We start from the raw sequence: 12,894 nt of genomic DNA, 5'->3' as shown, positions 1-12,894 counted from the left end.
CCTACAAGCATCAGAAAATACTAATCTAAATCTAGATTTTTCCCTTTTCCAAGCTCCCCTTGCTGCTCAGAGGAGGGAAGGCAATTTTACCCCCGTTCGCCAATGGTTGAACAGCTTCTACCAGCATCCTACAGCCAGAGCGGGGCCGGTCTGCTGCAAAACCACAGCAATGCCCTAAACTTCAGTGAAACTCTGGGCAGGCCACAAAAAACCTGCTCTCCCTGCCCTCTGGCAGCACGAAGCCTACAGGAGGTTTGTCCCAAAGGATGGAGCTGGCAAACCCCTGCCCAAGGCACAGCCCCCCTTCTTTCCTCTCCCCACGACGCGCAAGCAGAGCAGTCCATACGGGATCCCAGAGCTGCAAGGAAACTTTCTTTTTAAAACATTTCCTTAAAACTCACAGCAAAAGTCTGCTTTGCAAAAGATGAATGATTTTTTTTTAACGCTGGGAGTTGTTAAAGAAGGGAAAAAAACACCAGCGGGGACAATGGGGAGGGACAGGTTCAAAGTGCAGGGAAAGGGTTCAAATGTAGAAAAATTGCAAAATTAATATATCTGGAGACGAGGCCGTGGCAGAGGCTGGATGAAGGAGGGCATTGAGGAGGCAAACAAGGGCGAGGAGCGAGTCCCATCCCACTCCACTCTGCTAAACCCAACCCTGATAAACTGGCAGGAGCATAAAGAAGAGCCATAAAAATAATGAGAGGGCTGGAAGAGCCGACACACGGGAAGATTAAAAGGAACTAAATACGTATAGCTCAGCTCGGTGACAAGAGCCAAGGGGGAAGGGAAGGCAACAGCCAGAGATAGCTGCAGGTCTTGATCGTCCCGGGGAGGTGGGCATTGGGGCTGAGCCCCCCAGGGGAACACCATCCTTCCCCGCCGGGGCCGGCCCTGCGGCCGCTGCATTCCTTCCCTCTAATACAATCCCTAATTTAACAAGTGGAGAGGATCCGGGCAAACACATTTTGGGGGGGGTTGTGTGGGGTGTGTGTGCATTACGTCAGGCGCTAATTTAGGTCCTTGCTGGGCTTCGTCCCCATGCATGCGCCCAGCAGTCGGCACACGAGTCGGCCCCGGCTCTGCTGCGGTATCTCCCAGCCCCGACACCAGGTGCAGCTCAAAACCGAGGGGAGCATCACTTATTCATTCGTGAGCAATGGGATGACTTTTTTATCATTTCTAATAGCTCTTATTTTTTTCTCCCTAGCCACTGAGTGCTCAACTTCAGCAAAGTTTCTGCAGCGCCAGCATAAAAATAACAACAACAAAAATACCAAGTTTTCAGAGAGTCAAGGCTATCTCCAGCATGAGACCCTTTGATGCGAGCACTTGCTTCCTTTCGAAACAAGCATATTTATATCCATCTCTTCCTTCCTTTAACTTCAGATAATTCATAAATCAAAACCTAAGCATGGTGGGAGAAGGTATTTTTAAAGCCGCACGAGAGCTTTGCGTTGCACGGGGACCTGCAGGCGCAGCTGACAGCTCCGCTACTCCCACTGCCGCAGGCACGCGCGGGGACCTCGCAATTAATATTTTATTTGTGCAATTACAGTCATCAGCCCGGACTATACCGCTGAGTAAACACACCCGAACCATAAAGAGCTGATAAAAAGACAAGGGGGAGGTTTGGCGGGGCAGAGCTCCCCACGGCCGGCGGGTCGGGGCGCTCACCGTCGGCGGGGAGCGCGTCCAAGCTGGCTCCGTCCCGGCGGCTTCGGCCGAGCGTTCCCACGCGTCCCAGACAAACGGGCTCTTTGTCCAGGTGCGCACCCAAAGCCACCGGACACCGCGGGGTCCCCGGTCCCAAGCCCAAGCCCCACCTTGCCCACACCACCCTGTTAATGACCCCAGGCTCACAGAGGTGTTTTTCTCACCCAAAGCAGCACAGAGCCAGCTACAACTTGAGAATTTTTTCTGTAAACTAGAGAGCACCCGTAAGAATCCCCCACCCGCCCCATAAAGGAAGACGTTTCCCAGCTCTGTGTAAAATCCAGCGTGTGAAGCAGCCGACAGATGTGGGCTGCGGCCCCGCCACCGGCCCCGGGGTGTAAAAGTTTGGCTGGTTTTGGCCCAAGGCGGTTAGGATGCGGCAGCACTGGGTGCTGGCTGGGCTGGGAGCATGGGTGCTGCTGGGGACCCCGCCGGGCTGGGGGAGTGGGGGCTTCTGCGTGGAGCGTGGATGGGTGCACGGGGCAGGCTGGGGCTGGGATGTGGTGCTAAGGCGGGGTGCTGGGGCAGGCAGGGTGCTAGGTGCTGGGGCAGAGTGCTGGGCGCTGGAGCACAGCACTGGGTCAGGGTGCTAGGTTCTGGGACAGGGTGCTGGGTGCTCAAACACAGCACTGGGGCAGGGTGCTGGGTGCCGGGACAGGGTGCTGGAGCACAGCACTGGGGCAGGGTGCTGGGGGATGCTGGGGCAGGGTGCTGGGTGCTGAAGCACAGCACTGGGGCAGAGTGCTGGGTGCCGAAGCACAGCACTGGGGCAGGGTGCTGGGTGCCGGGACAGGGTGCTGGGTGCTGAAGCACAGCACTAGGGCAGGGTGCTGGGTGCTGAAGCACAGCACTGGGGCAGGGTGCTGGGGGATGCCGGGGCAGGGTGCTGGGTGCTGAAGCACAGCACTGGGGCAGGGTGCTGGGTGCCGAAGCACAGCACTGGGGCAGGGTGCTGGGGGATGCCGGGGCAGGGTGCTGGGTGCTGAAGCACAGCACTGGGGCAGGGTGCTGGGTGCCGAAGCACAGCACTGGGGCAGGGTGCCGAAGCACAGCACTGGGGCAGGGTGCTGGGTGCTGAAGCACAGCACTGGGGCAGGGTGCTGGGTGCCGGGACAGGGTGCTGGGTGCTGGAGAACAGCACTGGGGCAGGGTGCTGGGTGCTGAAGCACAGCACTGGGGCAGGGTGCTGGGTGCCGGGACAGGGTGCTGGGCTGGGTGGGGGGTGCCGGGGGACTCACCGAGCTTCTCGACGAGGCGCAACATGACGCCGCCGATGTGGATCTCGCCGGTGACCCGCAGGGTGACGTCGCGGCCCAGGTCGGTGACATGGACGCTCAGCTCCCACGTCCCATCGGCGTAGCAGCCGTCCGGCATGCGGATCCCGTCCAGCGCCATGGCCCCGGCCTCCTGCGCCGCCAGCCGCGCCTCACCGCCCGCCCGCCCGCCGGCTCGGCTCGGCGAGGCTCGGCTAGGCTCGGTAAGGCTCGGCTCGGCAAAGCTCGGCTCGGCTCCGCGCCCCGGGTGTGTGTGGGGAGTGGGGGTGGGATGGGGGCGCGGTGGGGCGGGATCGGGGGGTGCAGCGCTGCCCCGCCGCCCCCCAGCCGCTGCCTGCGGGGCCGCCGCGGGAGGAGAAGGGGCGGGGCGGGGAGAGGGGGGAGGAGAGGGAGAAGGAGGGGGAGGAGGAGGGGGAGGGGGATAATAATTAAAGGAAAAACGCGCCCCGCGCCGCCGGGCCCCTTGGCCTTTTATGGAAGCGAAGGACGGAGCAAGCGGGGGGCCGCTCCAACATCCGGGACTCGCCGGGGGGCGGCCCGGCTCGGCTCGGCACGGCTCGGCCCGGCTCGGCACGGCCCGGCCCGGCACGGCCCCGCTCGGCTAGGCTCGGCTCGGCACGGCTCGGCTCGGCACGGCTCGGCTCGGCTCGGCACGGCACGGCTCGGCACGGCGTGCACGGCCCGGCCCGGCACGGCCCCGCTCGGCTAGGCTCGGCTCGGCCCGGCTCGGCATGGCTCGGCCCGGCTCGGCACGGCCCGGCACGGCACGGCTCGGCTCGGCCCGGCCCCGCCGCCGGCGGGGGACCAGGGCTGGCGGCGGGGGCGCAGCCGGTGGAGCCGTGGCCCCGGCGCGGTGGTCGGGGGACCCGGCGCCTGCGGAGCGGGGAACTCATGAGCCGGCCCCGAGAGCGGCCTCTAGGGCCGGTGGGAACACGCCGCGTCCTGAACACGCGTGGATGCTTTGAGCGCCTTTCCGTGGCGGCCTCGCCCACTCTGCTGCCTTTAGGGTTTGTTTTTTTTTTAAACACTGACCATCTAAAAGCCTCTAATCCATAAGCAAAATATTTGTCGTTCGGCAACCCCCTTACCTTAGCATTCCAGTCCGTGGCCGGCGCCGTGCCTGTGCCGAGGCTGGGCGATGCGCTGGTTCCCTCCATCCGTATCATCTATGAAGCTAGGAAATAGGAACTATCTTTTAAATAAGAGTCTGAACCGGCACAAATGGAGAAAAGAAAATACTCTCCACTTCCTGTAGCTCTCCACCCAATGATACATACATCCCGCCAAGGCAACCGGGCTTCCTGAAAAACCGTCACGCGGAAGGAGCTGCGTTTGGTCCAGCGCGGTGGTCGGGGGCGGCGGGCAGGATGTATCCCACACCGTGCCGGGCGATGGGGAGCCACATCCCGCCAAAGCCGTGCCCTCCCCGGCAGCCTCGGGGGTGGCTCTGCCAGGCCAGAGCTTTCTCCACCAGCACCGTTCCCGCGTCGTGCGCTATGAACAGCGGCGGGAGCTTTGCCATCGTGAAGGCAACAAAAACCTCTTAGTGGGGATGATAAAGTCTTGCCACCTTTTCACTTTTGCTGTTATAATGGAGATGTTTATAAAGGGCTGCTCCTCTGTTTTCCCATATGCGTGTTAAAAGCTTTCTCAAGCTCTGGGCAAAGTAAGCCAGGTTTTACACCTAGACAGCGCAGAGGATTTGGGCTAACGTGGCTGATGCTGCCAGAGGGAAATTGGGTAACGCTGCCCTGAACGATAGGAAGATGGGCAGAAGATGACCTCTCCCACCAAATCCTCCCGGGACCTTAATCCTTGTCAATGTAACCCCCATTTCATCCCCCCAAACCTGGAAGCTGGAGCATAATTTACAGGATGATGCCATGGGGGGGCAGGGAAAAGCTGGGCTGTAACAATAAAGCTTTCACAGATTGTATCTCGGTGTTCTTCCAGCATAAAACAATAAGGCAATAAATAGAAAGGGTTACTCTCAACTCGAACAGTTTGGACGAGGTTCCCAGCTGATGCAATTCAATACAGCTCCACCAAATCTAGTAACCTTTTAGTACGGCTGATTACATGCCGTGGGGTAGAGGCTGCTGGTTCCTTATGCTCTTAAAACCATTTGAGGAGTTCCTCTTTCCCTGAGGACAGGGAAAGTCGCTGTCTCTGCTCTCTCCATCCCAGCCGGGGCTGGGCACCGCCGTCCCCTGGGCTCTCCTTTCCTCCCAGCGCCGCTGCTCGGCGGTGGGTGTGCGGAGAGGCGGGCAGCGTGATCTCCAATGCTCTGCTGAGATGCAAAGCAAGGTCAAAAATGCGCTGGGGAGGCTCTTGCGTCAGAGGCAGCCAAGCATCCCCAGGGCTCTTCCCACTGTTTGCAAGAAGTCCTCACTCCATACAAGCAGCAATAGCCAAATAAGGTGCCGAAACACACAGCTGCCTCCATCGGGACAGGGATGATACCTACCAGATCCGCTGGCAGCGTAAATCCCGGCCCGCCGCTCCCGCTGCCTCTGCCCTGTGGAAACCAGGATGCTTTTCCGATGAAATGATTCAACGGGCATCTTTGGGAAATCAGTGATGAAGCTGAGAGGCTCCCTCCCTGTCGTGGGTTTATTCGACTCATTTTGCCCTTTTTTTTTAATTCATGATGGGGTGTTTGGGGTTTTTTTTTTTTGTTTTGTTTTTAAACTGTTATGTGCAGTTGTTGAAACCAGCTGGCTTTCCTGCCCGGCTGCTCCGGGGCTGTGGGCAAGCCGGTCAGACTGGCTCTTTCCAGGGTGACCAGCCATGGAAATCAGCCCTGTGCATTTGGGTGCCTCGGCTGGGTGACTGGAGCAGGAAAAGCAGCACGACTGAGTGCCCGGCCCATCTCCAGATACAGAGGCAAAGAAATGCCTCTAAACTCTGTGTAAACAAAAGCTCCTTTTCCTCAAATGCTCCAGCACGGCCGAGTGCAATGTGCTCTGAGCTGGTGGGGGGACTGCCCGTGTTCAGCCCATGTCTCCCCTTCAGTTCACCCAGGTCTCAATATTCCCAAAAGAAAGCCCAGAAAAGGAGAAATGCAGACCCCTGTTTTCCTCCCCAGTAATTTTTGAGTCCAACACTTCCCCAGCTGCGTGCTCCTTTCCAACCCACTGCCACAGGTACGGCTCCCCTTCACACGGGGTTTGCAAGCTCTTTGCTTCTCCCGGAGTCTCACTCTTCAGAGACACCCCTTAAGCCATGGGCGACTCGGAGCGTTACCTGAGTCCCTTTGACAAAATGCACAACTAGAAATAAACCCGGGCAGCGACTGGACAGCAACACTGATTGCCTGCTCCCGCATCTCTGGCACCGCGTAACAGCAGGTGAGGGAGGTCCAAACCACCTGGGTGGTTTTCTCCACGTGTCTCTTCATCCCCTTCCACCTCTAAGTGTCTTTTGGATGTAGCCGAGGTTCGCTTTTCCCAAACGACCATTTCCCAGCAGAGAGAAGGTTGTGGTCCTGGCAAAGGAAATGCGCTGGGTAACTCCACTTCCTTGTTTATTCCCGGCCACATTCGTTCTTCCCTGATTTTGTCATTTCGGAAATGTCCATGTGACTTGGCTTTTTTTTATTTGGAATGTGTATGCGGAGTAATGAAGCTGTCACACATATGTATTGTACAGATGTGCAATTGTCTGGTATACACACACTGTTATTCATAGAATCACAGAATAATTAAGGTTGGAAAAGACCTCTAGATCATCAAGTCCAACAACCAACCCAACACCCCCAGGCCTCCTAAACCGTGTCCCCAGGTGCCACGTCTACATGTCTTTTAAATACCTCCAGGGATGGTGACTCCCCCACCTCTCTGGGCAGCCTGTGCCAGTGCCTGACCGCTCCCTCAGTAAAGACATTTTTTCTAACATCCATCTAAACCTCCCCTGACGCAGCTTGAGGCCGTTTCCTCTCGTCCTGTCACTGGTGACTTGGGAGCAGAGACCAGCCCCCCCCTCACTCCAGCCCCTCACAGGCAGCTGCAGAGAGCGAGAAGGGCTCCCCTCAGCCTCCCCTTCTCCAGGCTAAACCCCCCCAGCTCCCCCAGCCGCCCCCCAGCACACTTGTGCTCCAGACCCTGCCCCAGCCCCGCTGCCCTTCTCTGGACACGCTCCAGCCCCTCCAGGCCCTTCTTGTCCCGAGGGGCCCAAACCTGAGCCCAGCATTCGAGGTGGGGCCTCCCCAGTGCCGAGCACAGGGGCCCCATCCCTGCCCGGCTCCTGCTCCAGCATCCTTGTAATGAAAGGACGGATAATATTTGGGATAAAGGTCTTGAAGAAGCAGTTGAGATGTGGAGGTTTACTTTTTCTAGACTGTAGTAATTCCCTTCAGTGATCTTGCAAAGATTATTCACCATCTCCATACCTCAGTGCCCAGCGGTAAAACAATATTTGCTTATGGCCCTTAGGACACAACTCCAGCGATGTAGTCCCACTGCTTTGCTCATGCGTAGCCTTCCTCCAGGCTCATCCTCTCAGCTGGATGTAATGTTTGCTTCTGAGGAATGAGGTCAGAAGAATTCCCAGGAGCTTGTCTCATCTTCAGGCCTGTCTGTACTGGAGCCTCAGCACCCTTTTCTGGGCGGGTTCGTAGCTGTGATGGTGTCTTTGGGTTTTCCCACCGGCTGTGGGGGAGAACGTTGCTGACAGCATGTATTGCAGCTGGAGGGGTATGTGGGGCTCAGGGTTGAACACACAAGTTCTTCAGAGAGTTTGAGGGCCAGGAATAGGTCTGTAAACTCAAGTCCTCGTGTCTTCAGGATGGGACATTTGTCCTAGTTACTCCAAGGAAAGTTCAGGCAGCCTGAGGTGGAAATGCAGCTGGGCTCTGTGCAAGGAGTACCGATGCCAAGATGGGTATTTTTACCTAAAACAAGAGCCATCAACCTTAGGAGGGTCATGTGGCCAGATCTCTCTTTCTGATGGCCAAGGACACATAGGATGAAGCCAGGGACCAAGATTTGAGACTGTCACAACCATCCAGCCTGGTCCTTCATGCCCAAAGCTTTCAAAATACATCCCTGCAGCTGGAATAAATCCTAGCTTGCAAGAGACAGCTACACTCAGACGCGGAGCCAGAGTGAGCTACCTCCTCCTTTGGTAAGTCAAGCCAAGGTTTCATTGCCCTACAGCTACAAAATCACATCTCATTTCCATTCTGCGTGTGCCTAACATCAGCTGCGGTGCACAGGAGCCTGCTAGGCTTGTGCCGCAGGACAAACCCCACGGCAGGGCTCTTCTCCATCCTTTCTTCACCTTCTTTCCAGGAATTGGGGTCAATTAAGCTCTTGAAGCCTCAGGCTGGGAGTTTTTTTCCCAGCCTTTTCCTCTGCAATCAGCTCTTCCTAACAAATAATTCCTGCTAGCTCTCCTGGCTCGGCATGTGTCAGGCATTAGTTTCCTGTTGACATTAATCCCTGCGCAGTCGTTTATCTTTTATCCTTTTTCTATCATTCAGTCGTGTCCTTCCGATGTTTCCAGCTGCCAGGAGTGACCTCCACCAGGCGTGACTCTTGCCTTGGCCCAGAAAGGAGGTAACATGCCCCACATCATTCTCTAGTCATTCCCAGGGTCAGAAGGGTCCTTGAACTTTGTGTCTGAAAGGGCTGGTGGGTCCTGGAGCACCCTCTTGACAGCCATTTTAGCCAGAGGGACTTGTTAGCACAACACTTGAATCCATGTGATGGAGAATTTGGATAAATTCCAGGTAAATTCTCCTGAAAGTTGATTCATCCCACGGCTGAAAATGTCCTTGCAGCTCCCTGCCCGGTGCCTGGGTGTCTCACAGCAGCCTTGCCCAGGACTCCGCTCCCATTACTGATCTTCCTCTGCATCGCCTGTGCCTGGTTCATGGGTTTGGTACCACTCATCTTCCTCACCTTGGACTCTTAATGTCACCTCGTGACTTGCAGCAGCAAATCACCCTGCTCTGCACAGCCTGCATTTCCGTAAAGGATGAGGCAGAAATGCTGCACAGGGATGCAGGAACCTGTCCCTCCCAGCTGCTGCCATCCCCATCGGTCTTTCAACCAGCCCCGGGACCCCCAGTGATGTTGGAACATTGCCTCCATCCAGCACACCACCAAGGTTTGCAAATTCTTTTGGCAAAACCTTTCGCAAATGTAGCGTTCCCTGGCTGCTTGCACCAGCTCTCGGAGGGTGCTCTCCTGGAGATGCTGCAGATGCTTTGCATGGTGCTGTCAGCAAGCAGTCGGCGTAACTCATTTTCTAGAAACCCAGGATGGAAAATACTGTGTTTTGATGAGGTAATCCCAGAACGCGATCAGTCTGTAGAGTTTTTTGGCTAAAAGTGACTTTGAAGGGTACTTCACCGTACTACTGGTTTGCCCTTGCCCAAGAGACAGGGAGTAACGCCAGCCCAAAGGTTCAAATATCTCACAAACGCCCTCTTCTCCTATAATATACAACATATTAAACCACTTTCTATTGTCCATCAGATTTTTTGAGCCTTTGCCACTCCCGTTCTGGCTTTTCTCCACCTCCAGGAGGCCTCCTATTCATCTGCCTTTACAAATACAAAGTACAGGCTGGAAGGCTGAATTTCTCCCATGGAGCTGGGGCTTGAAGAAAACCCAAATGTCACGCAACGGTCAATCACCATCCCTGGAGCTGGTGACTCTGGGGTGTTAGAAGAAACACCCGGCATCATTTATCCACTGCTAGACAGCAAGAAAAACCAAAAATCCCAAATAATTCATCTGATGGCTCCGATACCATCATCTGCAGAGACAGCCAGATAGTAGAAACTGTCTATTTGTAAGTGATTTACAGGGAAGCGGGGGGGGGGGGGGGGGGGGGAACCAAAATCACACCATCAATTATTCACAGCTGCTACTCAGGCCCTTTCTGGGCAGCCGCTTGATGGGAAATGGAGCTGCAGGAAAGCAGGCTGCGCTGGCACCCAGCACCCTGCAGATCTTCCCAGGTCGTGAAGGAAGGGAGGGAAACTGTCCCCAGCACCCTGCATAGCCCCGTCCTGTGTATTTGCAAAGCAGCAGCCCCACGGCTGGCCTCACCAAGTGCTGCAGCATCAAACCCCCACCCCGAGCCCTGGCACTGATGTTTCCCGTTATCTCTCCAGCTCCAGCTCTCTCCTCCCCAACGGTCTGAGGAAACTGGCTCCCAGCCCGCGGGTTTTCCCTCTATCAGCTCAGGGAGCAGCGAGGCAAAGCTCGTCCATCACCCTTCATTAGGGGGCCCAAGGGCTGCAGAGGCATAGGGAATCCCTTGAGACATGCCAGAGGGGATGGGTGGCCCAGGCTGGGGTTTCTGGGGTTTCCACAGTTGGAAAATCATCCCAGTCCCTCCCCATCCTCATGTCCCTTTTGCACCCACTGGACAGCCAGTCCCCAGGGCTGGATTTGCTACTCTATTTCCTGATTTGGTGATTTTTTTGCAATGCCATGGGGTCAATCAGTGCCCTTGGGGAGTTCGTCTTATGCTGAGCAAAATTTTTCGCAGGGTGGGGGGATTCAACCAATGCTTGCAAAGCAAAACTGCTGTGGTGAAACCCCAGGCCTGGGCAGGACACAGATCTGCCCTCGCTGGGCTTTGTCTTTGATCCCCACGTGTCTTGAATTGATTTCGACCCCACTCCAGAGCGCATCCGTATGGGTGGGAATGGTCCGGCATGTCTCAAGGGATTCCCTATGCCTCTGCAGCCCTTGGGATCAATTAGCCCCCAAAACCCTGTGTCGCCTCTTCATGTGGCATCCTGAGAAGGAGCCACATGGCTCTAATTTCCCTGGGGAGGAGCTCCCCAGTGTCCCCAAGCCCAGCCAGAAGGAAGGAGAAGCTGGCAGCAACAGCTCCCGGGAAAAGCTGCCACTTCATTCCCATCACCCGATCCCAAAAGCATCAAAAATCTCAGGAATAAGGGACTGAGAGCGAGCCATGCTGGTGCAGGGAGCAGGGAGTTCCCCGAGGCTGCAAAGTCCCAAAGGCCAGAGAAGAATAGCAGCAGTCTCATAAATCACACTCGTCCTATAAATTACACCCTCCTGATAAATCCCACCCCTGCTGTGGGAATCTGCGAGGGCTGGAGGAGGATGACGATGGTACCAAGGACGGAGCCGCTAAGGTTTGGCCACCTTTGCTTACGTGCTGCTGGAGAACAAATAGTTCCCAACAAGGGTTTTTATCAAAACGCACGTCAGAGCTCTGCGAAAGCTGGGCTGATAACAGGCACCTGAGCAAAGGAACCGATGCGACGTGGGTACCGGGGGCACACGTGCCTTGGGGGAATTTGGCTGCGCAGCCCTGATGGAGCCATCAAGCGGCACTTTTTCTGTGTGTGAATCACCCAAATTTGCCCCAGACCCCAGGTTGCTGGTGCAGGGGGAGTGACCCAGCGTCATCCCCTACAACCACTTCACCTTGGCATCTGTAGGGCTCCCCACAGCCCCCCCCCCGCCCCACTCCGACTGCTCTTCTGTCTTGTTTTTAACAAAACACAAGCATGTCCTGGCACCTCTCAGGGTGAGCAGCCTCCCGGACACAGGCCACTCACCTTCCCTGGTCAAATCCAGGTATGAACAGCTGCAGCCAAGGAAATTGCAGCAATTTTCTCCCCGTTTTACAGACAGAGGTGCTGAGGCTGGATGCATGGCAGTGACTTACAACCACTGAGGATGCAGCTCCCCGCTGTAGCCGGGATCATGCTGTCTGGGATGGCTGGTGGGGTTTGGTACAGTGGAAAAGCACAAAAGCCCCCATGTGCAGGCTTGGGTCAAAAATAACCTTTTGCAGGGAAAATAACAATGGGAGGCTGCAGAGAAGCGGGGGTTGGTGCGCTGGCAGGTGCTGGGCTCAGATTTCGCAGCCACATCCGCGTCTCTCCGCTGCAGATCGCTTTGGCTCTCAGTGCTGCGCTGAAGTTTTCTGAGCTGAATAAAGGCGTTTGGGAACATCAAGGAGAAAACAAATGCAGCTATTAAATGGGGAGAGGAATTGATAACTTCTACTCGCCTCTCGGACACCTGAGATGCCCTGTGTAGCTGCAGCAGCCAAGCACATTTGGGAGCCTGTTGTGGCGGGGGAAGCTAGAGATAGATAATGCCTGGACAGCTGGATGGTTTTGTGCTTTTTTGGCTCCAGTCTTCACCGGAAAGGTCAGATGTAAGTAGGATGGTAATGCAGTTAGCGCTGGAAAAACAGAGACAGAGCAGAGCAGAGTGGTTTAATAAGGTAGATGTTATTGAATCAGCCGGGTGGGATGAACTTTGCCTCCGAGCAGAGCGGCCTGAAGCGATGGGGAGCTCCCATAGGAAGGAGAGGTGGGCTTTCAGCCAGCCAGGAATAGGCAATGCAGGGAGATGTTGGGAATTCCCCATAGCAGCACAAAATTGCACTGACTTGTGGGCTCCTAGAAGACACACAGTGGTTTGCAGCCAATGGTGCTGGTGTGTACCTACAGTACCCTACAAACTGGGGACAGGCGGGCTTGATGAGGACCTCTCTGGGGACTCCGCTCCTGCTTCATCAGTGGTTTGTGGTGAGACGGGATGATGACTGATGAGGAAAGGTTATAAGAATTCAGGCTGCTTACTGTAGAGAAAGAAAGACTGCTGGTAACATCTTCAGCTAGATAAAAGAGGGTTTATTTGAAAAGGGAGGGATGGAAAATGGAGCAAATGCTTTGTTCCCCGTTTCCACAATGGATAGGCGAAAAGCAATGGAGAAAGTTTCAGGTTAGCTCTGCGGGGAGACTGTTCAGGTGTAAGGGAGTGAAGGACTGCAGAGGGAGGGGAATCACCATCATCAGATGTTTTTAAAGGTGAGCCAGAAAACACGCATCCCAGATGGTTTATGTGCCTGCTCTGTGCCAGTGGGGCTCTCCCACCTTCTCTGATCAGTAAAA

At 55.8% G+C, this 12,894-nt stretch overlaps 1 protein-coding gene across 5 annotated transcripts in view; it reads right to left on the bottom strand.

Annotated features, from left to right (window-relative positions):
* The window catches only part of FERMT2 (FERM domain containing kindlin 2), a 52,420-nt gene extending 48,242 nt beyond the window's left edge, over window positions 1–4,178 (bottom strand). Inside the window, exons 1-2 of one of the 5 annotated variants that reach the window (XM_075104318.1) lie at window positions 4,079–4,178; window positions 2,955–3,123 (exon numbers count right to left, since the gene is read on the bottom strand). In XM_075104318.1, the coding sequence (XP_074960419.1) occupies window positions 2,955–3,123; window positions 4,079–4,156 (247 nt within the window). In that variant the 5' untranslated portion in view covers window positions 4,157–4,178. Of the gene's footprint in view, window positions 1–2,954; window positions 3,310–4,078 lie in introns of those variants that run through there. The other 4 variants (XM_075104319.1, XM_075104320.1, XM_075104321.1 and 1 more) reach the window with 4 other exon arrangements.
* Window positions 4,179–12,894: the final 8,716 nt, after the last annotated feature.

This window comes from Phalacrocorax aristotelis, chromosome 9 (assembly GCF_949628215.1).
Source record: "Phalacrocorax aristotelis chromosome 9, bGulAri2.1, whole genome shotgun sequence".
NCBI lineage: Eukaryota > Metazoa > Chordata > Aves > Suliformes > Phalacrocoracidae > Phalacrocorax > Phalacrocorax aristotelis.
The sequence above is the reverse complement of the archived record's forward strand: the minus strand, read 5'-3'. Positions and strand labels throughout refer to the sequence as shown.